The sequence below is a fragment of the Drosophila subobscura genome, chromosome U (genome assembly GCF_008121235.1).
Source record: "Drosophila subobscura isolate 14011-0131.10 chromosome U, UCBerk_Dsub_1.0, whole genome shotgun sequence".
Classification (NCBI taxonomy): Eukaryota; Metazoa; Arthropoda; class Insecta; order Diptera; family Drosophilidae; genus Drosophila; species Drosophila subobscura.
In genome coordinates this window covers 24900875-24928083 of record NC_048534.1, presented here as the reverse complement: position 1 = coordinate 24928083, position 27209 = coordinate 24900875, and the positions used below count along the sequence as shown (strand labels likewise).

At 41.1% G+C, this 27209-nt stretch overlaps 1 protein-coding gene across 3 annotated transcripts in view; it reads left to right on the top strand.

Annotated features, from left to right (window-relative positions):
• Positions 1 to 27209, top strand: part of LOC117900400 (hemicentin-1) — a 110315-nt gene that overhangs the window by 36237 nt on the left and 46869 nt on the right. For all 3 annotated transcript variants that reach the window (XM_034810754.1, XM_034810756.1, XM_034810755.1), the window contains exon 2: positions 22236 to 22458. In XM_034810754.1, coding sequence (XP_034666645.1) covers positions 22236 to 22458 — 223 coding nt within the window. The remainder of the gene's footprint in view (positions 1 to 22235; positions 22459 to 27209) is intronic.

Genomic DNA, 27209 nt, shown 5'->3' with positions numbered 1-27209 from the left:
ACACACTCGTGTCAGAATATTTACATATCGTATATCAAAAATGGTTAGCCAGGGCAATTTCCGAATATTTTCCCTAAACTGCTGATGGATGGAAAAATCAGAGGCGGGGGGGCACAGAGGACAGGGTAATGGGCATAATGGAGGCAATGGGAGCGGAACTCGTTAGGCTAAATTGAAAATTACACAATGGAGGTAGTAAAATTTGGATTTTATTTTTAGCGCTGGTACTTTTTTTCTGTTGGTTGGTTTCTGCTGTTAGCATAATTTATGCTGTCTGTTCCAGCCAGCGAGCGGTCCAGCGTGAGAGCCGTACAAACAGTTTGGCAGCCACTGGACGGACGAATGGTTGCTAAATAATTAAGCAATCCGTCTAAACACGCTTACAAATCTCTCTCCCTCAATTATTCATGCAACAAACTCTGCTCTTACGAGGGCTACGACTGGGATCTGTAGTGGAGAGAGCAAAAGTTGGGGGAAAGTTCAAATGAAGCGTGGCAGGGATTTGGCTGGCCAACAGGCGCGTGAAGCCGTGAAGCCTCATTTAGAGCAACGCAAAAAAAGAAAAACTTTACTCGGGAAATGGGCATAAACAAGTTGGGCTGATAGATGGGGGTGTGAGGCTTTGGACTAAGGGATACTTGGTGGTAGACGAAAAGGGCAATGAAATCACTTATAATAAATCGAGTTCTTGCTTAAATGATGACTAAAATAACAGGATTATGAGGTGTTTTAATAGATAAAATATTGATAATTATAATTGAAGTAAATCTATTAAATTCTGCAATATTCCAATTATAAATTTGTCCATCGAATCTCTTCCTTCTGCTTGTTCCTCTCTGGCAATGTATTTCCTTGAAACGCCACAAATATCTCCTACAAAAAGAGGTAACAGCAAAACCCCACACTTCGACACAGAAAAGTGTGGTGGGGGGACAATGCTGTCTGTCAGAGGAATTAAATTGCTTAGACCTCCTGCCTCCCGCCTCCCGCCTCTTTCCATTACTCATTTATGAGTTTTCATCATTTTCATCTGCTTAAAAGGGGTCTGAGAGGTGGCAATGAAACTTTTTCAATGTTTTTGATGTGTTATTTGTTTTGCCTTTTGGCTTGTTTGTTAATTGTTACAAAAACAACAAATGATAAGAGAGAGCAGAGTGTGAAGGGGGGGAACAGAGAGACAGACAGAGAGACAGCTGAGATTGTGAGAAATTGTTCAACTTTGGCTGCATTCCTCCAAAGTGATTTCATGAAGCGCATAATTATGCAAAATTATCATAAATTGAGTGGCAGCGAAATGTTTGAAATATGCCCAAAAATACTAGAAATAAAAGCAGGAAATAAAAAATAGATGGTAAATATTTTATGATAAATAACAAATACTTAAGGCCCTTTGGTAATTCCATAATCCCAAATCCTATTCCCATTTGAAGCTCATTGGCAATTGTATGACAAGGAAGTGTAACCTTTTCCTCCCTGGATGTACAGGGTATGAATGTGGCATGTACACCCAAGCTGTGGCAATGTTTAAAAAGCTTTTTTTATTTGTTGGTTTATTTGTGGGTTGTAAATTATTTTTGCAAATTTTATTTAATGCAAAAAAGAAGGAAAGCAAATTAAAACAAGACAAGGAGCCACAAAAAATCAAGGAGAAGACGAAACAGCAAGAGACTCCGAGTGGTGGCGGGAATGAGAGGTAGAAAGGGTGAGGCGAATGGTGACTAAGCGAGGAAAGGAGGTAGCTGGTGGCCAGAAGAAGAGCCAGAGAGGTAGAGATGTTGGCCAAAAGTCGAGATGAGTGGTGCCGCCAGAGCGCAGTGCCAAATGTTTGTCGAGCCAAACATTAAAATAACTCGACAAACAAAAAATGCTGTCGTCCTTCCTTCCTGCCGTTCCTTCCCTGCCAGCAACCCCACCCCGTTCTCCCACTCAACCCACTCGGAAAACCCAAAAAGTCATTTCAAATGTTAATGAGCTCGTGTAAATAGACAAACAATGGCAAAAGAGGATTGGGGGAGAGAGGGAGAGCTGGCAGAAGGGGAGTGGGTTCGGTCTACCAGCCAAGTGCCTTTGCCAGAAAGTAGTTAAACATTTTCCAAGTGAAATTTGAAAATGAAAATGTAGACGACGAGCAGCACCAAGCAGCAAGCAGCAAGCAGCATCTGAGGAGGGGGAAAGAGAGTTGCATTTTATGGCCAAACGCCATCAAATTTGCATGCTAAGCAAGCGTACGGAATGACACTCCAGAGAGCGGTACTACGGAAAGGCAGAGGAGGGAAGAGAGCTGGGCTGGTACTTCTACCAGAAGATGGTACTACCCGAAGTTAAAGAGACTGAAAAAGAGACCGAGAAAGCGACTCTGTTGCTACGATAAAGATAAAGATAGAGAAAGATGCAAAGACTTGCTAGATAAGAGCTGTCTGCAAGCAAAACTCTTTTGGAACTGCCGGATTATTTAACCCCAAAATCCTGTCCTCGCAGAGCGAGAGAGAATGTAATAACTTGGAAAGGATTCTCTTGAAGAAGTTCTCAAGAGTTGCCTGGCTTCAAGCTGCTTTTGGAACTCAAGAAGTTAAATAAAATAATACCAAAGGGAATTAAATGCCTGAAAAATAAGATTTTGAGAGCTTTATAAAAGATTGCTTAAAAGGCGAAAGAAAATAATGGAAATATTAGATATATTTTATACATAATTCCCAATGAATTTCTACGAATTTCGGGGCAGTTCTTCTTTCTTTTTCCTAGCACACACTTCATCAATTGCAAACCAAAGTTAAGGGGAATTTTTTCACAGAGTACAAAGTTCTTTCAAAGCAAATAATTCTGGGAATAGATGCTGATCCAATTTCAAGAGCGCTTTTTCTGAAACTCCTACCCGTACTGCTCCATAAAATCCTATCTTACATATAATTATGATTGCCCTTCTGCGGAACTCCTCTCACGCATGCAAAGCCCACAAAGCTCCAACATTATCCGGCTCTCTGCCATCTCGTGTTCCCACTATTTTCAATCAGCCCGAAACACCGCCCAACTCCAAAATCCGCACCTTGATGCCTCCGCATGAATCATTAAGGCGGCTGTGGCGTTAATTGTTTGACCAAAGTCCGTGCAGGGGCGGCGGGCGACAAGAGCTCGTGTGCGGCGCTTCAAGGAGAACTGCTGTCAAAGGCACATTATTGATGGGGCTACGAGGACAGCAGAGGCATAAATGATTTGATTTTGCTAAGGCTACAATCTACGACTGGACACACACACCCACGGCGTATGCGTAATATTTCTATAGCCAATTTGGCTTCGAGGCGGCAAAGCTGGCTTTGGCGCGGCAATGGATTGGAATCGGTGTAATGTTAACAGCCAATAGCAAAATGTAAGTAAACATTCAACATGGTCAAATAACACTGTGTTCCCGTCCCCTTCTTCACGTCTATATGCTGTCGATGTTGTCGCATAATTCAATATTCGATGTCAGTTTGGGCCTCGAATTTAGTGGCGGGATCTCTGGGGGGTGTGCACTGAGAGAATAGAATTTGTAGTGTTTATTTGGAATATTATCAAATTAATTGCTTAAAAATATTTCTACGAATTCTTTGACTTCTAAATATTTATAAGAATATTTTTAGTATTTAAATTAAATATTTAAAGTTCTGAAATCAAATTGCTGAATTCAAAAATATTTTATTTTATTTTAAAATAAACTTGGCACATTTTAATGTCACTGAAAAAATAATGGTAACCCATAAAAATCTTTCAAAAATGGTGAACCAAATTTAGAAATAAATAAGTTAATATTTTTAAGCGTTGAAAATTCCATTTAAAATGTCTTTAAATATTTAAAAATGATAAATCCATTTTTTTATTCCCAAAAAGCAACAAATTTCCTTTCAGTGCATAATTTCTGATAGTTCTAGGCGTCTCCGTGTTGAGTTTGTCTTGGTTCTAGGCGTTTCCGTGTTTAGTTCTGTGTGGTTCAAGGGGGTTTCTTGGCGGCAGTTTTCGGCTGAGATAGGCGGTTCCTCGATGGGGGTTCTTGGATGTTATAGGCAGTTCCTCGATGGGGGTTTCTCGGCGTGAGAAAGGGAGTTGTTCCTTATTTGGTTTTTGGGCTGATTTTGGTGGGTGTCCCCGCCAGGCTGTCCTCGAGGGGGCTGTGCCCGTGTCGAGTCGTGTGAGTTTGCTTGTCTAATTAAATTGACACATTGACAAGTTCGTGCTCATTAGCCAAGACATAAACAACAACCAAGTCATGTTTTGGCTTGTACACCGCCAATCCCCCCTCTACATGGCCAGGGGCCAGCCACATGTACATATTTAGTTTTGTTTAGTTTATAGATTTGCGTTTATTTATGATACACAAAGATAGAGGCATACAAGGGGGTGTCCCCAGAGGTGCACGCAACACACACACACACGTTAATAGGCCACACACCATAAATCATCCAGCAGTGAGAGCAGCGAAAGAGAGAGCCGGCCCAGGTCATGTGTGGTCAGTGGGGGTCACAGGTCAGTGTATCAGTATATCAATGTTTGCCCTCGTTTTGGCTCTCTGTTTCTCTCTGTCTCTCCGCACAAAACTAAAACAGCAAACTCGGCTCAAATTATTTATATAAAAAATGGCCGAACCACGTAACGCGTGATTTATTTACTAAACGTGCAACAAAGCGGCAAAAATCCCATAAGGAACTAAGACTGGGGCACTGGACAGGTCGAAGGTGTAGCTACCCTGGAATGGAGTCCCGAAATTGATGGAAGAGTGCAAATAATGTAAAGGGAAAACTTACAAAATGTTTATAAATAATTGTAAATGAATTATGGCTTACCTTTTGAATGTTTACAAACGCTTCGTTCAGGTTCAGGCATATACAAAATTAATATTGTAATAATCCATTAAAGTCATCGTCCATTAAATTTGTTAAGATATGAAAATAGCTGAAAATTAAAAGGAAAAATATAAAATTTAGATATGAAAAAAATCTGAATGTTAACATAAAGAAAACACTTAAAGAATCTTTAAGAGACTTAATTTTAATTGAAATTTTATACTTCCAAGAGTTTTCTTATTACAAATAAAAATTTTCCACTCTCCAAATTGTTTTTTCAAATTCTAAATATTTGTTTTGTGCCTTAGCTATTTATATATTTTTGAAAACATTTCAATTACTGATATTTATTCTCATTAAATAACCCTAAAAACACCTTATAGCCCTATGCAAACATCTGCTCAAAACCATAACACTCACCATAATAATAATCAAGAAAAAACAACACACGGAAGAACACACAGGAAAAAAACCTCAGCAGAAATTACAAGTGGCCCAAATGGAGTTGGAGGCTGTGGCCCCTATTGTCTGCCTGCTTCATAAATAATATTCCTAAGCTGGCCAAGAACAGGCACAGGAACATATGCCATGAGGAAGGGGATTCCATGCTCTTATGCTTCGTTATGTGGGGAAGTATCTATCCCATGGATGGGGTGTTTGTGGGTTGAACCGACAAAAGCATTTGTCACAGTTGAATGCCGTTAACCGTTAACAATGTTGTGCCTCCCCCGAACACACACACACTCGCAGGAAAAATGGCCAACGCAGGACGCACCTTAATCAGTTTGGGGAGCCGCCAAAAGGGATGGGGCGACCTGGTTGAAGTTGTGGTTGCCATTCCCAGGTAAGACGCTCACACTGATGGCCAATCAGTAGCTAAACTTCAGCTGATTGAGCAACAAAAAGGTGCAGAAAGAGAGTGAGAGAGCGAGCGGGAGAAATATTTGTAATCCTTGCAAGAAATCAAGCCAATCAATCCAACAAATATTTGTCTAAAGAGAGGGCGAAACAATGTTTAGATAGTTGTAAAACAATTTGATTTCAGCTTTAATTTAATGACTTATGATGGCGGATTTCTGGCACTCAAATTGATTGAAGATGGAAGTACTTTTCATTACTTTTAGGGTTTATTATATTTTCCAGCAGCTGCTACTTTTCCGTACAGTTTCCCCTGCACTCCTAGCTCTCTACTCTATAAATAGTTATCATTATTCTGAAATGCAAATCATCATTTACAGCACCATCTGCTTGACAATGTTCCGGAATCCCATTCGCTCTGCACAGCCAAGATTCATTATCTTTCGCTAATTGAGTCATCTGGCATGGGGCTTATCTATCATCTTATTTGTGTTGGCAATTTGGCCAATGCTTTCCGGCCTTGTACGCTGTGCGCTTTGAGGAAACCCCGGGTTATGGCAAATGCCTTCAATCATCCTCCGCATAAACACACAGAGACAAGCACACCCACACACAATCGTAGACTCGTATGTAAACGCATCATGTCAGCCATTATTTATCTTTTACTCCTTTGAAAGAAGGCCTCCTACGCGCCAGCTCCACACTCCCACTCCTCCACTCTGCTTTCCACTCTGCATGTAGCTTTTCTTTTTATTTTTTCCCACTGTTTTTGTTGTGCAAATGTTTCCCCCCTTCTGTTTCCTTTGGCGAATTTTTATGACAGCTCTCCCGGACCGTCGCGCGAAAAACAGTTGTAGAAGAAAAGTCTAGCAGAGGAAAAATTCTTGGCAAAAAAAAAAGAGAAAATATCGTTTGAGTCCGCTCGTGCACACAGCTTGAAACAACATTCCTTTTCCCAAACCATTAGTTCGCCTTGCTGTGAGGTTTCTTTCTCTTAAGCATTTTAGGGGACACACTTCCGGGTTCCGGGTTCCTGGCGAGAGGCTGGGATATATGGATTTTCCGCACGATTTCTGCGTCGAGCCCTTTTCAAATGGTGGACGACGGTTTTATTTTGTTTCTAATTATGATGGAGTCGGGAGCTGTAGGGTACTGCAATTTTATTTCTTTGCAGTTCTGCTCTAGGAGGTAGAAGGAGAGCTATCCTACATTCGTTGGTTGTTCAGTTAGTTCCGCACGATTAATGGAACCCTTGTCAAATGGAAATTATGATAATTGTATATAAATATGAAAGGTGTTTTAAATAGAATGATTAATGTATTTTTGAATATATTTGAAATATTTACTTATATTTCTCCATTCAATATTTACTTCCAACTTTCCAAGATTTTGTATGTTCTTTCCTAAAATTGTAATTAATACAAATGTAGAATCTACAAATTGATTTCTGTATTTTCTGCCAATATTTCTACTACTTCTTGGGAATATTTTGTATTTTTCTGGTATTTCGGTATATTATTTATGGTATTTTATTGTTATTTTTCATAGAATTTTCCGTTAGTTATAGTGCTATTTGTTTTAATAAATGTCTATACATTTATAAATTTATTTCAATATTTTCTGCTATTATTTATGGATTTTATTGGAATATTTTCTGCTATTTTCTGCTCAGTTCCTTCTACATATTCAGAGTTCACATGTTACATATTCAATACAGTGTTCGACTCATAAACACGCCCTAAATGATTGAATACGCATAAAGTACAATGACAAATGTGTCCCTGGGTATGGACAGAAAAGAGGAACAGAGTAAAAAGGTGTCAAAAAATCCATCCTCTACCACAACTCCCTTCAGCAACTCCTTTACAACAACTCTGGAATGGCATTTCCCCATTACGATGGGTCTTTTGTGAATATATCTATGACTACATATGACTGGCCGCTGGACTGGCCTCAACTGCATTGCAATTTCATTTCGTTTGCAGTATTGTCCCTATTTTTGTTTGTTTCTTGCTGCCCTTCGTTTGTATTAAGTCTTTTGGCCTACATTTTGCTGCTGTTGTTGCTCCTATTTCTTTTCTGTGTGGGTTGGAGTGGAGCCTGGGCTAGCCTGGGCCCCTGGTCATGTGTCATTTTGGTCATTTGTTTTAGACAAACCCCCTAGTGGATCCCGGCCTACGTTCTGGGTAACTCTATAGCCTATTCCCATGCAATCCAACTTCTCTTGCCCAGTCCGGGGCCCATCTGCACTGAAGTGCATTCAAACGTAAACGAGCTGCATTGGCCGCAAAACAAAGCGGCCAACAGTCCCAAAAAAAAGCGACAAAACTATAGAGAAAGTAAGAGGAAAGTGGGAGGGGAAGCAGAGGAAATAGAGTAAAAGTGCGAGAGAGAGAGTGAGAGAGAGAGAGGGGGCCGGGGCTGGGCACAAAAACTAAAAAGCTTAAAAACCTAAAACACAAAAATTGCGGCCGGGGCCCAACATCAACAGCAAGCGGGACAAAACCAAACCCGAAACTCCACTCAAGCTGGGTCCGGGTCAGGGGTGGATCTGCTAGAGCCGGTGGCTACCCCCCGGACTCCCCCCCGCCGCACCACCACTCCAGCAATTCAGTCAACAAATATGTCCAACATGCCGCAGCTTCGTCCCGGGCCATTGTGTTCCTGATCCTGATCACTGCACTGTGCATTTTAACGCTGGCCACACTCGCTTTTTATTTTTCTGTTGCTGCTGCTCCTCCAATGTGCCATGTCCCGGGTCCTTTTGTTTGTGTGTGGCGTCGGGGTATGCAGTGTTTTGTATGAGGCAAGTGACAGGTGGCATGGGGTTGAAGTTTTACGCGCTCCGAGCTTAGATTCTTGTTTATTTGTGGTGGGGCTTACTGCTGCTGCAAGATAGAGAGTACCGCAGGGGAATCACAGGTGCTTAAAGACAGTTCTTTATAGATGCTCTACAGATACTCTCGGCTACAGTCGCTTCCCGTTTCAATATGCAAATAATATCTTTACCCCTTGCCTTAATTTGTCTTTTCTTTAAATTCACAGGATATCACCTGGTGCCATCATTATTTATCCGATTTCTTGTTCCCATATTCTCTTGTTGCTTTCGCCACGAAAAACACTTTTTGTTTCAGCTCTTTTTTTTTGGGTTGGTCTTGGGTTTAACTTTAAATGAATTTCTATTATTTTTGTGTTTATTTGAGCTTTGCAGTTGCTTCACCAGGGATATGCCTGCACCCTCCAACAAGCTCCCAGAATTCTTGTTCTTATTCGTGCTTGGGGCTGTCCGTCCTCATCCAAGTCCTCGTCGTCGTCGTAGTCGTCGTCGTTCTCATCTGCTTCTGCTGCTGTTTTATTCTGGCACTCATTGCTCTACTCCTTGGCTGTTGTTTTCGCTTGTTTCGCTGCTTGTACTCTCATTCCCATTTCCGTTCCTCTCTCGCTCTCTCGCTTGTTTTCTCTTTTTCTCTTGCACACAACTAAATTGGTATATCCGTTTTTATTAAGCAACATTTCCGGTTCCTCTTGAGTGTTTGGCTGCAATGGAACGTTGAATTTCAGCGTAGGTATGTGGCATGAGGAGCGGCAGGCAGCAACCAGAGCCCGTGCCTGTGCCAGCGCCTTGGAGCTGCTGGCAACTCTCAGCCAGTGACAATTTTTCATGCTGTTGTCAGTTTTTTTGTTCCTTCACTAAAATCTTGCCATGCCCCCAGAAAACCCATCCCTCTTCCCCCCATCGGCAAGCAGCTCGTTAGTTTTCCTTCATGTGTGTTTTCTGTATTTATCTCCGTGCTGTGCTGTTCTTTGATACCCTTGGAGTTCTTGAAGTAGAAGGGTCTATTGTCTGTGGGGAGAGGTAAATAACGAGCCATAGAGGCCATGAAGCATGAAGAAAAAATTACCCAAGAGACATCCTTAGCTTCATTTTATATGCAAAGCTCGCATGAAAAGATTTCGCGTCATGCAGCAGCACTCCTCGGTCTGTTGTACTTCTAATAAATCAACAGAAATTCTGCAGATGCCAAAGGTATTCCTTTGGTCTCAACACTCACCACCCCTCGCCCATTTTGCTAGTTTTTTCTGCAAGTTTTTTTGCCTTTTGTTTGTTAAAATGGAACTCATTACGTATACGCAGCGTGGCGTGTCACGTAATTCACGCTCCAACTGACATTTTGGGGCAATTGATTTGTGTTGAGACAAAACAAAAAAGCGCTGAGCGACTACACTTTGATTGCCTGCCACACTGCTGTGCCTCCCACTGCCTGCCTAATGCCCCCAAAGGCATCAATGATTCAGAAACTTCTTCATTCATTTGTTTGCTTCATTCATTTTGTGCTTCGGATCATTATAATTCACGCATTCAAATTAAATTTGGGCCGAGGAAAAAAGGTTCAAACAAGGCCTAAATGCTTGGGCCGCTTATCTCAATGTAAGTCCACAAGGACCTCATAAATATGTATGTTTGTTGGTGTGCTGCAGGACGTTCGAGAGTGAAATTCAAACCATTTCCATGTGGTCAGAAAATGTTTTGGCCAGCGTCCCCGTCCCCTTCCTTGTTCTCGTCCTCGTGCTGTTTTTTTTTTCTTTTCTAACGCCCTGGGGCCTGTGTCAAGGCGCAAGATAGTTTCAAAAGTGATTTGGGTACACTTTTGGGATTTGGTTTTGTGCACAAGGACCTTCTAGCAAGCTTCTGCTGGTCCTGCCTGATCCCCCTGCTCCTCCTCCTGCTGCTGGGAAAGCTGTCTGGTCAACGGCATATTAAATTAAAGCGTCTGCTGTTTGTCCCTTTTTTTGTTGTTGTTGTTTGGATCACTGAAAGTCCTGGCATATCCTCAGCTAAAGTGTCACTTGCAAGTGTCAAAGGTGCTCCTGTTTTTAAATTATCCTCACAACAGCAGCAACAACAGCAACAAAAACATGACAACAAATTTGTGTGAATATGCGTTTAGCCACACAGACAAAAACCTCTCCTAGATAAGCGTCCTTGGGCTGTCCCCAACAAAAAAAAAACATACACAAAATATGGAACATGGCAAATTATGCAGAAAACAGACAAAATATGAAAATAAAATTTAGAGCAGAGCAACAAAAACACACACAAAAAGGTCCGAGGCCGAGAGAGAGCTAACTGAAATTCTCTTGTAAAGTGAATCTGTTAAGAGATTACTCTAATGGAAAACTCGTAATAAATATTGGGATGGTTTGAGGGTTTGGGCTTGAGGTTGCCGGAAAATAGAGAGAGAGAGAGATTTCTTTGGGGATTAAATACATAGAAAACCCAGGCTATGGAACAAGTTTTTAAGTGTTTTTGTAAGATACTGAAGATTGGGCTGGTGCATAAAAATGCAATTAAATTGTAGAAAAATAACAGAGTGCCGTAGGCAATCAAGCAGATTATGGAAGGTTAAATGTAGTAGCATATAAGCGTAGAGGCTAGCTGCTGCATTGATGTAATAACAACAAAAATCGAAATCATAAGCAACTTACAAGCAGCTTTTATGAGAGCGCATAAAAGTTCTCAAAGTGACCCTCTGCCCGCAGCCAGCAGGTAGTCACAAAACTCTGTAAAGCAAGAACGAGAAAGCACTATCCAAGTGCTTTCTTTGTTTTTGCAGCGCATTGCCTACGATCTCCGATCTCTTATTTTTTTCCATTTCGCACCCTTCCACGACCTTCGTCAGCTACCTGCAAGCGCGCCGCGAGCAGCTCGTTTCTCGTTGCGCACAAACAACAACAAAAAGCTGCTGTGCTCGCCTCGCCTTATCTGCTTTTACGATCGGCTTGCAATTGTTTCTCTACTCTCGACTTTCGACCCTCGCTGCGCTTGTTGTTGTTGCTTGCAGCATAATTATTACATTTTCGTTTTGTGCTTACCCAAATTTGCCAGCCAGAGACGCAAAAGCAAAGCCGTGCCAGGCAAACGGTTCTTTGCAAAAGCAACAACAGATCATCTGATTTTGGGTACGGCTTGTCGTGAAGACGTCGCTTCGCGTTGTCTCTCTTGTTTTGTGTGCAGAACGAGTCGTGTTCATTCTTGTTTAGTTTCTCAGCTCTGCTAAAACTTGCAAGCACAGCAACCCATGTCAAACTGTAAGCCAATGATTGTAGAACTGGTACAACTTCAATTTAAAATATTTTTCCTTTTGCAAACTATTTAATTTGTGTCTCCAATCACTTAATAAACTCTCTATGGATAAACTCTCGATTGATTGATAATTTAATTATGTTCGTAAATTGTTAATTTCTCCACACACAATCAATTAAGTGACAACTTTTATCAAGAATTTAGCGTAAACAAAGCAAAACTTCAAGTCTTGAAAATGCCTGGACTATGATTTTGTGTCCGTGTCAAAGGAAATGCGACAAAGAAAACGCTCAATTAGTGGTGCACTCAATTGGATGCAATACACAAACACACACACACACATTGTGTGGCACTTGCAACAGAATGTGGCACACAGAGAGAGTGCGAGAGAGTGAGAGAGAGTGCACACTCACCCACTGAGAATGGCCTAATTAAAAAGCATAATTTAATTAAGAGGCGCGTCAGCTGGTCGGCAAAAACACACGACAGCGGACAGGGTGGAGGAGGAGTAGGAAAAGTAGGAGGCCAAAACTTGTGGCATATGCCACAAAACAAGAACAGAAAATGTAGCTGGCGTTGCAGGTTGCATGTACGTGTATTAATGCAGTCATAAATTGTGTGTGGCAAGTGTTGCTGCTGCTGCTGCTCTTGCTGTTGCACGTTCATGTTCGAACACAAAAGTGTGCAGCAACACAGCACACTGTCCGGCTGCATGCAACATCACAGAATATTCTAGTATGTAATATTTAATTTACAACAAATTTAATTTAATATTTTCCATGATTTATGCAGTCACCAAAATGGCTCCACAGCCCAGAGCCTGCCTTTACTCTGTTCGCTCTCTCGCTCTCGCCCTCTCTGCTCTCTACTGTCCACTCAATCAGCAGCTTCCACTGCAGAAACCTTTGACAATTGTCGCACAAATTATTCCAAATTAAATGCACATCAAAGTGGAGCAGCAGCAGCAAGAGCAGCAGCAGAAAAGCCGAGCAGAAATGCAGAAGGTGGAATGTCAGGCTGGAATAACTGGAGGAGAAAACGCCGCTGCATAGGAATGAGCACTTGAAATTGCATTAAGCCAGCAGCCAGCAGCCAGTAGCAGCAGTCAGAGGTCAAGAGTTCGTAGAGCTTTGTAGATGGTGCCAAGAGCTTAGTCATGACAAGCCATAGAAGCTGATCAAATCTTAAAGGTGCTGATATCCCCCATAAAGCGTGTTTAGAATATTAAAACCAATTAGTAATTAAACTTCTCTTCGAGTTCTACTCAAATCACAGATTTATGGTCTGCATCCACTCTTTGGGTTCGAAATAATGACAAACATTCTCATTAAATTTCGCACACCTCAACCACAGAACCAGAACGGATACCATTGCCATCAGTCTTCCACTTCCACTTCTACTCCCTCTTTGCCTTTGCAAACTTAATTTGCATGCTGCAGTCGCCCCATCACATTCTGTGACCGCTTGAACCTCCAGAGAGATATGCCAGAGGTTTGCTGTGGTGTGGCGTTCGGTCACTAGGCATAGTCTTCGATTGGATCATCGTTGTCATCTCTGTTTGTGCCACCCATACGGACACGCACTCGTCCATCTGTGCGTGCCTTATTGACTTGACTCTGGGGGTTGGGGGCTGGCTGGCTTTCAACGCAGCAACTCAGCCGCAAAGTCAATTCTGTGAATGATTCCCATCCATAGTCCATAGTCCATAGAGTGTCTCTCACAGCCTTTGCCAGCGGATATGGAAGATGGTTCTAGTTTTTCATTTCAATCCAATCCTTGCTCTGCCACACGTCTCATTGTCATTCTTGTGACCCATTCGGGGGTCATTCTAGACGGGGGATTGTGGAAAATGTTTACTTTGCACTGGTCGCATATAAAACGAGAGAGAGAGAGAACAAACTCTTAGCCCCCACATCCACTTGCACTTCCTTATGAAGGTGGAAATGATAACCCCAATCCCTCAAGCACCAAGACCCACTCTCCCTCCCACTCTCTGTGTGTTGGATCATAGTTTGCTTTAACTGTTGTTGATACTCATTTTCCGTTTGTCTAAAGCTCCGTGCGGCACTTAAGTGAACTTTAAACACTTTTATTAATGGCATATTATGTAATATACGTGCCGTGCCCGGTCCCTGCCCCACCCCTGCCCCTGCCTACCGCCCCGCGGCTCGCTCGCTCGCTCTTCAGTTCCCTAAGTGGGATAGGCGGCCAACTTTTGCCAACATTACTAGCTGCAAATGTTTTAATTAAAGTGAAATTGGGTATTCTGAGTGGCAAGGCACACACACACACGCACACCACACACTCGCACACACACAAGTCCTTACATCTTCACTTTTCTGCCCCCAAATGGTGGGGGGCTGGGCTTGGATTTCCATCTGCAATCCCCCAACTGGCAAACGATTTAGCCAGATGTTACGCATACGCAGCGCAAAAACTTTTCCCACAACCATCATAAGCCACGGGATATGAGGCAAGAAGTGTCTACGGGGTACATTAGCTATGGGGTAATGTTTTTTTGTTTTTTGTGCATAAAATATATAATTATTTAAGGAATTAAAAGCTACTTCCGACAAGAATTCGAAAAGTTTTTTATTGACAATACAAAAGTGTTAAAAAAATAGATAACAAGTGGAAGAACTTGAGCAGATCTTTGGGAATTCTTGAAGAGGATAATGGTAGAAAAGATACAACAATTTATGGACAAGCAAATGATCGATTAAGGTGTACATTTAAGTATGCATTTAAAACGGGGTTGAAGGATTTTATAAATAAAAATAAATAATAATTAAATTAATAATAAATAAAAAAAATAGTAAATGAATTTCGATATTCGATTAAAATATATTAATCCCTGATAAAAATAATCCCTGAATCTATACACCGATCGATCTCTGCACGCAGAATATATTTTTGTGATTTATCTGAATTCCTTAAGTCTCATTTTACACCAAAATTAAATTATTTTTCATCTCACCTGTGCAACAACTTTTGCACTTTCTGCCCTGAAAATTCCTGCTATTTTCTTTTTTGCATATATTTTCCGTACTACTTTCACTGCTGGCATGGATCTGCCATGCATAATCCCAGCATTAACCATAATCCCTTCAAGTGCATCCTTTGGCTTATAATGCATGGAACCGAAACCCCATTTGGCTGCTGCTGATGTAATTGGTCTTACGGCAAACCACACACAGAGATCCCAGAGCTAGCGACCCTTCCTCATACTTCCGCTCTGTGCTCCAGCGACGGACCATCGCTTAGTCATCAGTGCAAATGGAGCTGGAGCTGGAGATGCTGCTGCCGCATGCCGCATGCCACATACGCATTCCCATTCGCATTCCCATCCGCATCCATATCGTTGTCGTTGTCGTTTGTCGGCTAAGCAAATACTTGGGGCGCTCTCTCTCTCCCTCTCTCTCATACGCAACGCAATCCAATGCAACGTTTGCAGTTAATTTGCAAAATGTACGAGCCGGGAAAATGAGTTCTTAATGAGTGCGTCGTCGCACTTGCAATCCCTTTATGAAGCATAAATATGCAACATATTAATACATTTTGAGTTTGTCTTTCGATTGAGTGGCGATTACTGCTGGCATTCGATTTTCCCTTTTGCTTCGTTTCGGAATCGCTTATTATGCTGTCGCTTCTTCATGTGCCCGCAAATATTTGTCACCGAAGATATTGAGCATGAGCATCAGATTATTGAGTAGCTGTTGGGTTGGTTGGAAGAAGCTCAGCGCTTCAGGAGTTTGCCTGCTGGAGAGGCACTCCTCATCCTTCCAGAATTTTGCTTTAGCCTTCTTGCAGCCTGCCTCATCCTGCCATTTTGCTACAACAGCAGTTGCAGCATCCTGTTAAGCGTATAAACTGCCATATGTTTGCCACATATGCTTGTAGAACCGCACATGCAACATATCCGCGTGTATTCCCATCTACAAAGGCTCACTCTCGCTCCCTCTTGCAAGTCGCTTTGTGCCTGGCCTTAAGAGCCCCACTAAAGACTTATGGCATTAGAAAGGACACAACAACAGCAGCAAACAGCAACAGCAACAGAGGCAAGCAACATAAGGAGAGGCAACGACAACCGCAACAACTTAGCGCATGTCAGCAGCACATTACATGCTGCACAGACCCTTGCCGGGATATATACGACCAGGATCCATAGATGTGGTCAGGAAACTCGCTATCGAAAAGGGGTTCTAAGAGGGTTTCAAAGAATTTTTGCTTCAAGAGGCCTCGATTCATGCTTCGGAGGATTAAATGCCACTTTCTGTTAGCTCTAAAAGCAGTCCAGCCTGAAAGCCAGTTCATACTCCATTCGCCTTCGTTATCTTTCTGTCCATTCCTTAGCCAATCCCCCCTGCTAAAGCCCCTCTTGGACTACACCACTGGCCACTGTATCCTGGACTCCACCGAAACATGCATCATATCCCGAGCCATGGAGTTGATTTTTAGCCAGCAATTGCTATTGTTGTAATTGTTATGAGTAAAAATTACAAACTAGAGAAGACGCAGGAGACGCCACAAACTGCTGAAGGAGCCACGCATGGCGGGGGGCTCGGGGTGGGGCAAGAAACTTCCACCAACTCCGGAGGCTAAAAAGTAATATCTTTGGCAGCAACAATGGCAAAAGGCGAGAGACTACGTATTATATTTATGCCGCTCTGTCACACACACACACACAATTTCTGTTGTCTGTTGTTAAGAGCAGAAATTTCACATTAAACTGAAAGAAAAGCGAACAAATAAAAAAGAAAAGCCAGCTAAGGCGAAGCTTAAGATACACTAGGAGAGGTGCGGCGAAATAAATAAAAATATTAAAGTTTCATACAGGAAAATAATATAATAATTAAAAATTTAATTTGAATTTTGAATTTTAAATGTATTTTTATAGAAATTTGTGCTCTAAAAATTAAATTGAAAGTCATTTTTATAACTGGTATATTCAAATCCGCTTTTTGTACTACTTTTACTTCTTTTGCAGTAGCTCTTCAACTGTATTTCCCATTTCTTATGTCAAAAGTTGGCAACAGATTTCTTTGGAAGATTCTCCTTGCATGGCGGCTCCTTTCATTGAGTTTCTTTTCTTCATTTCTTTTTTCCATGATTACTGTCCTGCCTTTATAGACTAATCATAATACCCTTAACTTAATATCTAACAAGTGGACGCACTCTGGAATCATCAGGGGTATAGAAGGCTACTGGAGTAGGAGACTTGAGGGACTACTGTCTCAACAAGGGCAAGCCACAAGTAAACGAGCCGAGCAGCTTGTTTTAAGTAGAAAACACACACACGACACACACACACGACACACACACACAGAGGACACACACATTAGTTGCATTGCTGACTAGCAGCAGCATAACAAAAAACATCATCCTGTCTCTCGTCCTGTGTGTTGTTTCGTTGCTTTTGTAGCTTCCACTTCCATCATTCTTCTGTTGCTTGTTGTACGACGCTCTCGGTTGTTGTCGCTGAGCGCTGTGGCATGAAATCTTTTTACAACACACACACCCACACACACACATGCACAGCAACAACTGTGGCAAAAACAATGCCCAAAAATGCCATAATTCTTGGTCATACGCACAAAAGTGTGCCTGTGCCACACTCTATACGAAATAAATAATTACAAACAAGTCAAGCAGAAGACAACTCCAACACGCCCACAGAAAATGTTGCGAGAAAAGGGAGGAGTAGCAGCAGAGCGGAAGTGGAAGTGGAAGTGGAAGTTGTGTTGCAAGCGTAGCAAGTGTGTGCCACAAAAGAGAGAGAGAAGTTATAGTGCAAAGTGCATTAGACTATGGTCGGTTTGTGACCCAAAGGGAAGGGAAAAACAGAGTGTCTACAAGTGATCAAAGCGGTTTTGCGTAGAAAAATATACATAGAAAATGTTTAAAATATAATAAAAAAAAAAACATTGAAAAAATGTGAAGGAAAAGGGGAAAATGATTAGCGTTAAGTTCAAGCAGCGACACTTTTATTGCAATTTCTGCGGAATTCTCTAATAAATTCGTCACAAATTCAAATTCCCGTAAACTGGAGAGCATTCCAACTTCGTTGTCAGAGAAACCTGTGCCCTTTCCCTTTGCCTCGGTAGTTGTGTTTATGAAGATGACATGACGCGTCGTCGACCTCTAACAAACACAGCCTCTCCCTCAGCACTCTCCAGCCACTGCCTCTCCAACTGCCTCGACTAGACTCTTACGCAAAAACCTCTGCCACAGAAAAAAAAACTAAAACAAAAAATTATGGCAACAAAACTTTATCAAAAAAAAAGAAGAGAATTGCAAGTTGAGTGAAAAAGTTTTGTGTTTTTTAAACATTTGCTTCTACATATTTGTTTTTTGCATTTTTGTTGCATGTTTCTCTGTGGCAGGAGCATCTTTGCAGTAAAGGGGGAACAACCTCAACGAACTCTGGCTGGCTCCTTGCCGTTTCTTCTTTGTAGTGACTTCTCTTAGCCAGTGCCAACTGTTTTTGCATTTCTATTGGCAAGTTTTCAGACTGGCAAAATGTTTCCAAGCACTCTCCGTGTGCATTTATGAATGTTTAAGCCATTTTCTAGTCGTTGAAGTATTTTTGGTGAAACAATTGAAAAATTCATGGACAGACGTTGTAGAAGTTTTCTCCTCTCTCCGAGCTCTAATGATGGCTAATTATTACAAAATATACTCTCCAGACAAACACATGAGACGGGGCTCTGCTGCTGACCCTCAGGGGCAATTTTCTGAGCGACAGTAAAAAACTTTATTATGCAAAACAAAGTTAATTTACATTTTAAAATCCATCAGATTGCAAAAGCTTGTTTAAATAATTTGCAAAAATGCATTTACCCCTACGGCTGACACCAGGCAAAACTTTCGTAAAATAGCAACAACAAAAAATCTGTTTTTCTTTCGACTTGCACATGGTAATTTTCCCCGGCCACCGCCATGGCGGCTCTGGATGCTGAAATCAACTTAAATAAAGCAAATGAAATCCTACATGTATGCTCTACATACGCATATCCATATGCATGTGGCATGTGGCATGTGGAATGCATTTCGTATGCACCAAAAAAAGGGCAAGGTTTCGGCCCCCCGTGGGGCACTCGTTCATAATTATTTGCATGGGAAATGCTATGTAAATCGGTTGGTAGCCAAAGCAAATGTTAAACAAGCTTTTCGCCATCTATTTTCTTCCTGTTTTTCCCCTGTTGATTTTTCACTGATCGAACTGCGTGGGGGGGATTTTCGCCTCTAAATGTTTGCATTTGGTTTTTGCCAAACAAAAAATTCCTTTGATTAGAGCACAGCAGGGGGGCGAGTGGAAAATTCAATGGAAAAGATAGCTTTGCAGAGTCACCTTTGTGGATTAGCTTGTGATTAGCATTGATATATATTTAATGCTGTGACGAGCAGCGACTCTTTGGCTAATGAATGTGTGAAAATTTGTAAAGAATTTGTAACCTTTTCATATAAAAAGTTGATTACCCATTGCGACCCTGTGTAAAATTCTCCTGCACGACTTTATGTTGCTAAATTCTTGCTAAATCCTCAAAGAACTCTCTAGAAAAATCACAAAAATACACACCTTTAAGAAATCAATATTCATCACTGAAAATTAAGCTAAGAATGTGTTTTCCCCCCAAAGTTTTGCTGCGCTTCCCAGAAAAACGTAAAATAAAAAGAAAAACAAATTGATATCAGATTGCAAACCGCCAAGAACCCAGCGAAAAATGTACAGAGAGTGGATAGATTACTTATTATTCATAGATATCTAATTTAATTTTAGTGCTTTAAAGCGTTTCAGTAGCATGCAAACAGTTGCCTTTATTTTAAGATTGATTTCAGCATTCGATACATACAATATATTTTTATTAACTTTTAATTTCATTAGTTTTTGCGACTTTTGATTTTACATTTTTCTCGCATTTCGCGCAGCAAAAAAAAAGCCATGAATCAAATTTACTCCCATAAAAAATTACCCAACAATGAGTAACATTTTAAGGGAAAAAATACGAAACTTAAAGTAAACAAATGGTGGGCAATTTTTTACGTCTTTTTCTTCAGTGTTTTTTTCGGGTGGAATGATTCAATTTCTTTTTTTTGCTTTGTGCGAATGAACAGCAACTGTTAATTACAATAACAGTGCCCCAAAAAGTTTCCACATGATGGGTAGAACAATGCAGTAAAAAAAATAAAATAGAAGACTCCCAGGCAACGACAACTAGATACCCGCTAGTCAGTTTTTAGCAGAGACTTTAAAATACATAAAAGAAATTCCATATACATTTTTAAGTCCACTTGCTTTTGTTTTGTGGCATGCAACAAACAAGAACACACCCAATTAAATACACCTCTGATGCCATTGATTAAGGGGTATTACAAAAAAATAAAAGGTAGATGTTAAGGGTACGCAGAGCAGTGCCCAAATAGCAATTGAAAATGCAGCCGCAGAGTGCATTGAGCTGTTTGTGTTTTTTATATCTACAATATTCTGATGCTGCTGCTGCCAACCAAAAATCTCAACACAATATAGTTGTTGCTTCATCTGTTTCGTTCTTTTTTGCGTACATGAAACACTATATAGACGGTAAAAAAGGAACCCTGCGTGGCATAACAATGAACAGAGCTAGTGAAACATATACCCAAAATATATACATATATATATTTTTATGTACATATAGTAGATGGGTAGATGTGGCACACAAAAAACAGATTTGCGCTGAACAAAATACATGAAAATTGAAGCAGCAGCAGTGCGGGAAACCATGGCAAGGAGCAGGAGTAGATGCAGCAGAATGGGAAACCATGGGAGAGCGTAGAAGGAGTAGAAGTGGTATTAAAACCAGAAAAATATACACGAAAAAAAACGTGGTAAAATTTTTGCAGGCAGACAAATTAAAACTAAGCGCTGGATGTGCAAACAAGCTACCAAAAAGGCTGCCCACTCGACCCAATGGCTGACTGCTGGCTGGCTGGCTGCTGCTGCTGCTGCTGGTCGCCACTCCACTCCACCATTTGCTCCATTTAGCTGTATACACACACTCATACCAGCACACACACACACACACACACACACACACACACGTACAGAGACTAACGGGTACTTGGCAACTAAACTGCGTGCTTAGTTTTATTTGACCAGTGCTGCTCCAACTGTAAAGCGACCGCACACACAGCAGCGCGCACACGGAAAGCTTCAAAGTTTCATTTTTACTACTAAAAAATGAACAAAAACAAGGGAAGGTAAAGCGAGGGGATTAGGGTTACTAAGAGTAGTAGATACCCTTTTTAAATATGGGAATATATGTACAACATTTATACCATGATATTTCCCTTACAACAATAGCTTAAAAAAGAGTTTTTATTTCCCAGAATTTTCTTTTAAATTACGAAATCTCAAATACATCATCATCACATCACATCATCCTCCTCCTCCACCCTCTTTTGCAGGGCATCAAACTTGGTTATAACCAACGAACAACCAAATTTTGATTGGAATTGTTTTCCCGTAGCTAGAGCTCCCATTTCTCCAATATTTCACCAGCAATTAAGGCGAAATACATGACATACTTCTCAGCGGAGAATCGAATTTAATGCTCTCCCAATTGATTTTATAGTAACAAAAAAACTCTTTCAAGGAAAAGCGGAAAGCAAACAAACAAATTTGATTTCAATTATTTCCGCTGCAATTGCAATTTTTTAGTTAGTGGAACAGAAATGTGAAAACTATTGCAAAATACACATAAAACCTAATGGATATTAATAATTGAAGTATTTACTAAGCTGCAAGTGCGGCGTAAATATTTATGGCGGATTGGGTTTCTTTTTTCAACTAATTGACGCAAAAAAATAATTACAGACCTTTTTAGTCTGAGTAAAATTATTGCACTAAATGTGGACTTTTTAGGGTTGGAAAAATATAAAGGACTTCTGCCGAAATAGGAGTAATTTTAATTGGTAGTTTATTAAACTAAATTTTATTTAATCTTTAGTTGAAAAACTTTTCCAATGCTCTTTGTGGGCTTCCAAGGGTATATTTCTACTGCCAGACCCTTTTCCTGCCAGAAATTCGCTCAACAATATATTCTACAACTTTTATTTTCTCGTTTTACATTCCAGAATGCTTCTAAAATTGAGCAGAAACGCTTTTCGAGAACACCAATCAGCAATTTGTTAGCCAGTTTGCATTCATTTTCTTTTTGCTACCACCCCCTCGCCCACTGTTGTGGGTTGGGGTTTTTGCGTGGCATGTGAATTATTCATTTTTGTGGTATGGATTTACAATTTCTACATCTCTTTTTTGCTCTCTGGTTGGTATTGATTTTCATTCGCAATCGCATGCAATAATGGTACAAAAATAAATCAAATCAGTTTAGGACAATCGCTGTGTGTGCTTGTGGGTGGGGAAGACAATTCATATTTCTGTATTAATTAAATGTCACCAGCTAAAATATAAATTTCCCTCTCTGTTTTTTTTTTTGCAGGCAAACTGTGGCTTTGGCTTGGCCTGTTGATTGGAGTGGTGCAACAGATCGGAGCGGATGATTCGCTGGATACACGTGAAGGCGTCGATCTGGTGCTCAAGTGTCGTTTCACCGAGCATTACGATTCGACTGACTTCACCTTCTACTGGGCCCGTTGGACATGTTGTCCCACATTGTTCGAGAACGTGGCCATTGGCGATGTGCAGCTCAATTCGAATTATCGGTAAGTGCATGGATGTGCCCCAGTCCCCCCTCTGTTTCTGTCCCTGCAATGTCCTTCCCAACGGATGGACTGAACTGCTCTCTGTGTGTGTGTGTGTTCAATGGACTGATAAATCACAGACGGCCTCATAAATTCAGCGCTGATGGCTGTCAGACGAGCGAGGCTGGAAGAACGGGTTAAGGCAGCCCAGGCAGGACATTTATTTAATTGCCTGCCTGACATCGACACTCAACGGAGTCCGCCCCGTAGGCTTTCGCCTCCACTGCCTCCACTCACATATTCATTGATAAAAAGATGAAAGATGCGCTGGCATCCAAGTCCTCACTTCTCTTGATGTGCGTTGCGATGCGTTCAACTGTTAAATTTATTAAAATTGCCAGCGACAACGTCGTCGCAATGTCATCGATGGGCATTGTACATCATTAAATGTTCATCTGGCATGGGCGATAATTCATTAGCCCTGAGAGCAGCAAGTTGCGAGAGCAAACGCCCATCAAGTGCAGCTGTTGGCCAAGAGTTTTCTATGCTAGACAAAAACGGGAAATTATTGCTCAAAAAAGGAGGAATTAGGGCTGACTTTTTTGTCTCAAACTTTGCTAATGAGAAAAATCTGCGCAAAATTGTTAAATCAATACTCAGATTTGCGGAAATGTTCGCGCGTCCTGCAGCAGCGTACATCGGTCTGCTATGTGCCATTTTCAGCCACTAAATTGCTAGAAGGAGCCCATTGTGCGCCTTTTATTGGCAACACATTGCGTATACGCAAGGTTCAGTGCTTTAAAAAATAAAAAGCAAGGCAAAAGGGAAACACTTCTAGAACTCGACGGATAATATGCGTTGAATATTGCTCTCTGGCAGGGCAGGCAGCCAGCATATTTATTTATTAATCATAATAATCATTTTCCGCAGCATTTTGAGCGTGAATAAGCAACAACAACGAAACGAAGTACAACAACAAATACAGAGCAGAAGCAGAGCGAAATGTACAACAAAACAACAGGAAAAATTAAGAGGGGAAAGCGGAGAGTGGAGGGTGTAAAAATCATTCAATGCGGCGTATGCTGCAAATCGTTTGGAAAATTTTCAACAAGGTTCGCGGCTATTCAAAATACATGCCACAAAACAAAGGCGCAGCATAGAGAGGCGAGGCGAGGCCTAGAGCGACAGACAAACCACCAGACGACAAGCGTAATAAATAAATGATCTATAAACAGGAGAGGAATATGTATATTGCATATACCTAATTCGAGTATATATTCAGGCACTGCATATATCACGTGGCTAAGTGGGAGGCAGCAAAATACAAGAATTTATTATTACAAAATGCTGCTAATCGCGCGTTAAACAATTTCCTTGATTTATGTGTGCAACAGCGAGCAAAGCATGGGGCTAATGGCCCAAAGCAAACAGCAGCAGGAAAGTTCGAGTGGGTGTTGGAGCGGGGGGGCTAAGAGGGGTTAGGGCTGTGTAATGGCATTTCAATTTTTAAGCAAATTTAAGACAAAGTTAAAGGAAATATTAAGGAGTAGTAAAGGAAATTCTTTGAAAACTAGGAAATATATATTAAACATATTCCAAAAATTGAGAAATATTAATATAAACAACAAATTGTTTGCATCTGAATATGCCTTCAATACAAAAATGATCGATCTAAAAATATTTATTTATAAGAAATACTTCGCAAAGACTTTTTTAACATTTTTTGAAAATTTAAAATATTTTTCTTGGAAAAAATCTGCATTTTTGAATATTAATGTTAAATATTATATAACTTTTTGGTGCATAAACATCTGAAGCAAATCCTTGAAATGCATTCCCACTTCCTGCAAATGTTTCCCAATTCCTGCTTCTTTTTTCACTTTTCTAAGCAGTGCTGCTCCCAATTTCCTGCATTCCTGAGATTTCTTGCTACTTCTAGTCCCTTATCTCTTTTTTTCGATTTTGTGCCCACTTATCGTGCCCACCTGCAAGTGAAAACCTGGCAGTAGTTCAATTAAAGTCTTGCTAACATTTCCCTTTTGCCTTAAAGCGGTATTTCGTTTTCCTAGACACAAGTCCTAGCTAGCTACCCACCTTAACTAGCCATTAGTCTCAGGCAGCCACTCTAAACTCTGAGCAGCAGCAAAAAGAGAAGAAAAGAATTTTCCCAGTCAAGTTGCAGATTGTTAAAAGGCCAACCAGAGATTTTTTTCACTCCGTTTCTTTTTTAGCCTTTTTTTAGTGGAGCCCCCATACATTTAGTCATTGACAGGCGGAGGAGGCGGAGAGGCTTACAAAAGGCAATTGTGATCCTTAAAAGGCGTGACTGGGCAGGCAGCCAGCAGCAGGATACGGTGTAAAAATCTGTACAACATTTTTTTGCACACAAAAAGGGGTTTGCCTCTGTTTTGCATTGACAACGAAACAAAAGGCTAATTGGAATGTTAGACAAAAGAAAAATGGCTAGTGGAATCACATGGAACTAGTCTTTATATCAAAAAGCATCTCTGGGCCCATCCTCCATCTCCCTGGCTCTATTTTTAGTGTGGATTTTGTAGCTCTTTCCGGGTAGTGTATGATGGTATTGACATTTCCATGGCCTCAAAAAGACTGCACACCTCAGTGATCTCATGCAAGAGTATCCCACATTCTGCTGCTCTCAAGCGCCACCCTTTCATTTCAAATTTTTCTAATTTTTTTATGAAAAAAAAAACTGCCTGTTAAGCCAGGCAGAAGGAGAACCAGAAACAGCAGCAGTAGCAGCAGCCGTGTACCGGCGCAGCCAACAGGCAAAAAAGATAAATTGTTTTTTAAATGAATTCAATAAAGCGTGTGTGTGGCACAAACAAATACAGAAATATATAGAAAATACAGGACTACAAAACAGGATAACAAAAATAAAAAGAAGCGACTCTGGGTGCCTGCTCATTTGCATTTCAATTTGCATAAGTGTAGGCAGGAGATATTTCCATATATCTCTGATAGATGTCGCGACTGTGGGGGCCCAGCCAACATTCGGGTATCCAATTGGAAACAACACACGTGTTGCCATTTCCACAGATGCAGGCGGAGGCGGAGGCGGAAAAGTCAGGCATTTGATCTATAAATTTTGATGTATGTGTGTTGGCAAGGTAAAGGTTAAATGTTGACCCGCACCAGCAGCATAGAATGGTAAAAGGCACAAAGCAGAGCAAAACAACCATTCCCAGTGATAACAACAGGCGGCGTTTTGCATAAATAGCTGAAATTATGGCCCGTACACATCCATCACAGAAATGTTTGGCAGCAGAAGGCTTTGAGAGATGCTCGAGTAAGTGGAAAACATAAAAAGGATCATCCCTAGAAGCAGCAGTTGCAGAAATATTGATCCCAAACCCATGAATGAGATCCGACAGAAGGATTTGGTGACCCCGATCCAGCGTAAGAGACAGGACACATGTTTTAGTGACCCCAAACCTATCACAGATGCCCTTCGCAAGGAGCCCTTGTTGGAGCACCCAGATCCCTTTTACAAGAGAGGAATCCAATATTGGTAACCCAAATCTCACGCCAGGGACAGGGAACTTGTATTTGGAGACCCCGATCAATCGTTGACTTCTTTCAGGAGCACCTCTGAGAGCAAAGTTGCCTTTTATAACCCATTATCTTCTAAAAATGCCATCAAAAACTCCTTCAATTTTATTCGCTTAACAAATCAACTTCCAGAAGTATCGAGCCCTAAATGATTTATCCGCCCTTAACTCTCATGGAATCTCCTTCGATTAAAGTGTCTCCATTTAACTACCTCTTAAAGTCAGCCAAATCCAATAAAGCTCGTAAAAACGAGAAGATCAAAAACTCGAAACCATTTAAGCCATTCCCCCCAACAATCCATTCCCTTACCCGCCCTTCGGCTTTCTCCTACTCCTTGAAATACCTCCCATGAGAGAGACCTGCCATGAACAATTTTTGTTACGATAGGAAGAACCACAACAAAGAGGCCAAAAACCGGTGGCAGCAAATCAAAATTAAAAATCGATAGACAACATGAGTTTCATATTAAATTTTCTTTTAACACAATTGAAAAATGCTTCTCGTCCCCCCGTCCCCTCCTGCTGCTGGTGGCTGCCTTTTCCTGCCGTTTGCTCTCTATCTGCTCAGTGAAAAGCAAATTTTTTTGATTGTTTCGTACACTCCAGCGGGTTCCTGGTCGAAATGTTTGTGGCACTTAAACAACACAAAATTCCAATATCATTCAACAAACAGGCAGGCAGGCAGGCAGCCCGTGCAGACATATAAAATGCGAATGCGGGTTGCAGGGGCCGAACTCGAGGTTGTTAAGGTCATCAAAATGACAAAACTCGAGCCGGAGGGAAGCGGAAGAACAGATAAGAGCCATGTATCGGACATTGGTCAGAGCCGAGTACACAACCATCCATCACTCATTCATTCATTGATTCATACATTCATTGTGGCTCTAAGGCCTCGCTCGATACGTGATGGAACGTTGCCATTTTGAGGCTTGATTGATTCCTTGCCCCAACAAGAAAGGAAGAGGAAAACTCAAATAGAAATTAGCTGACCAAGTGGTTTGGGTGTAAGAAGTGACTTTTGTAATTCGTTACATGGCCAGGTGGGGGGGTGTAACCTTTTCCAGCTTGCATCTTCCATCTTAAGGAAATTTTCAATCATTTTTGGGGGAAAAATGGGAGAATTTCCATTCAATGCAAAATGTTTTCATCGAAGAGTATCTTGAGGTATTTCGTTCACTCCTTGATCGCAGAAATTGAGTA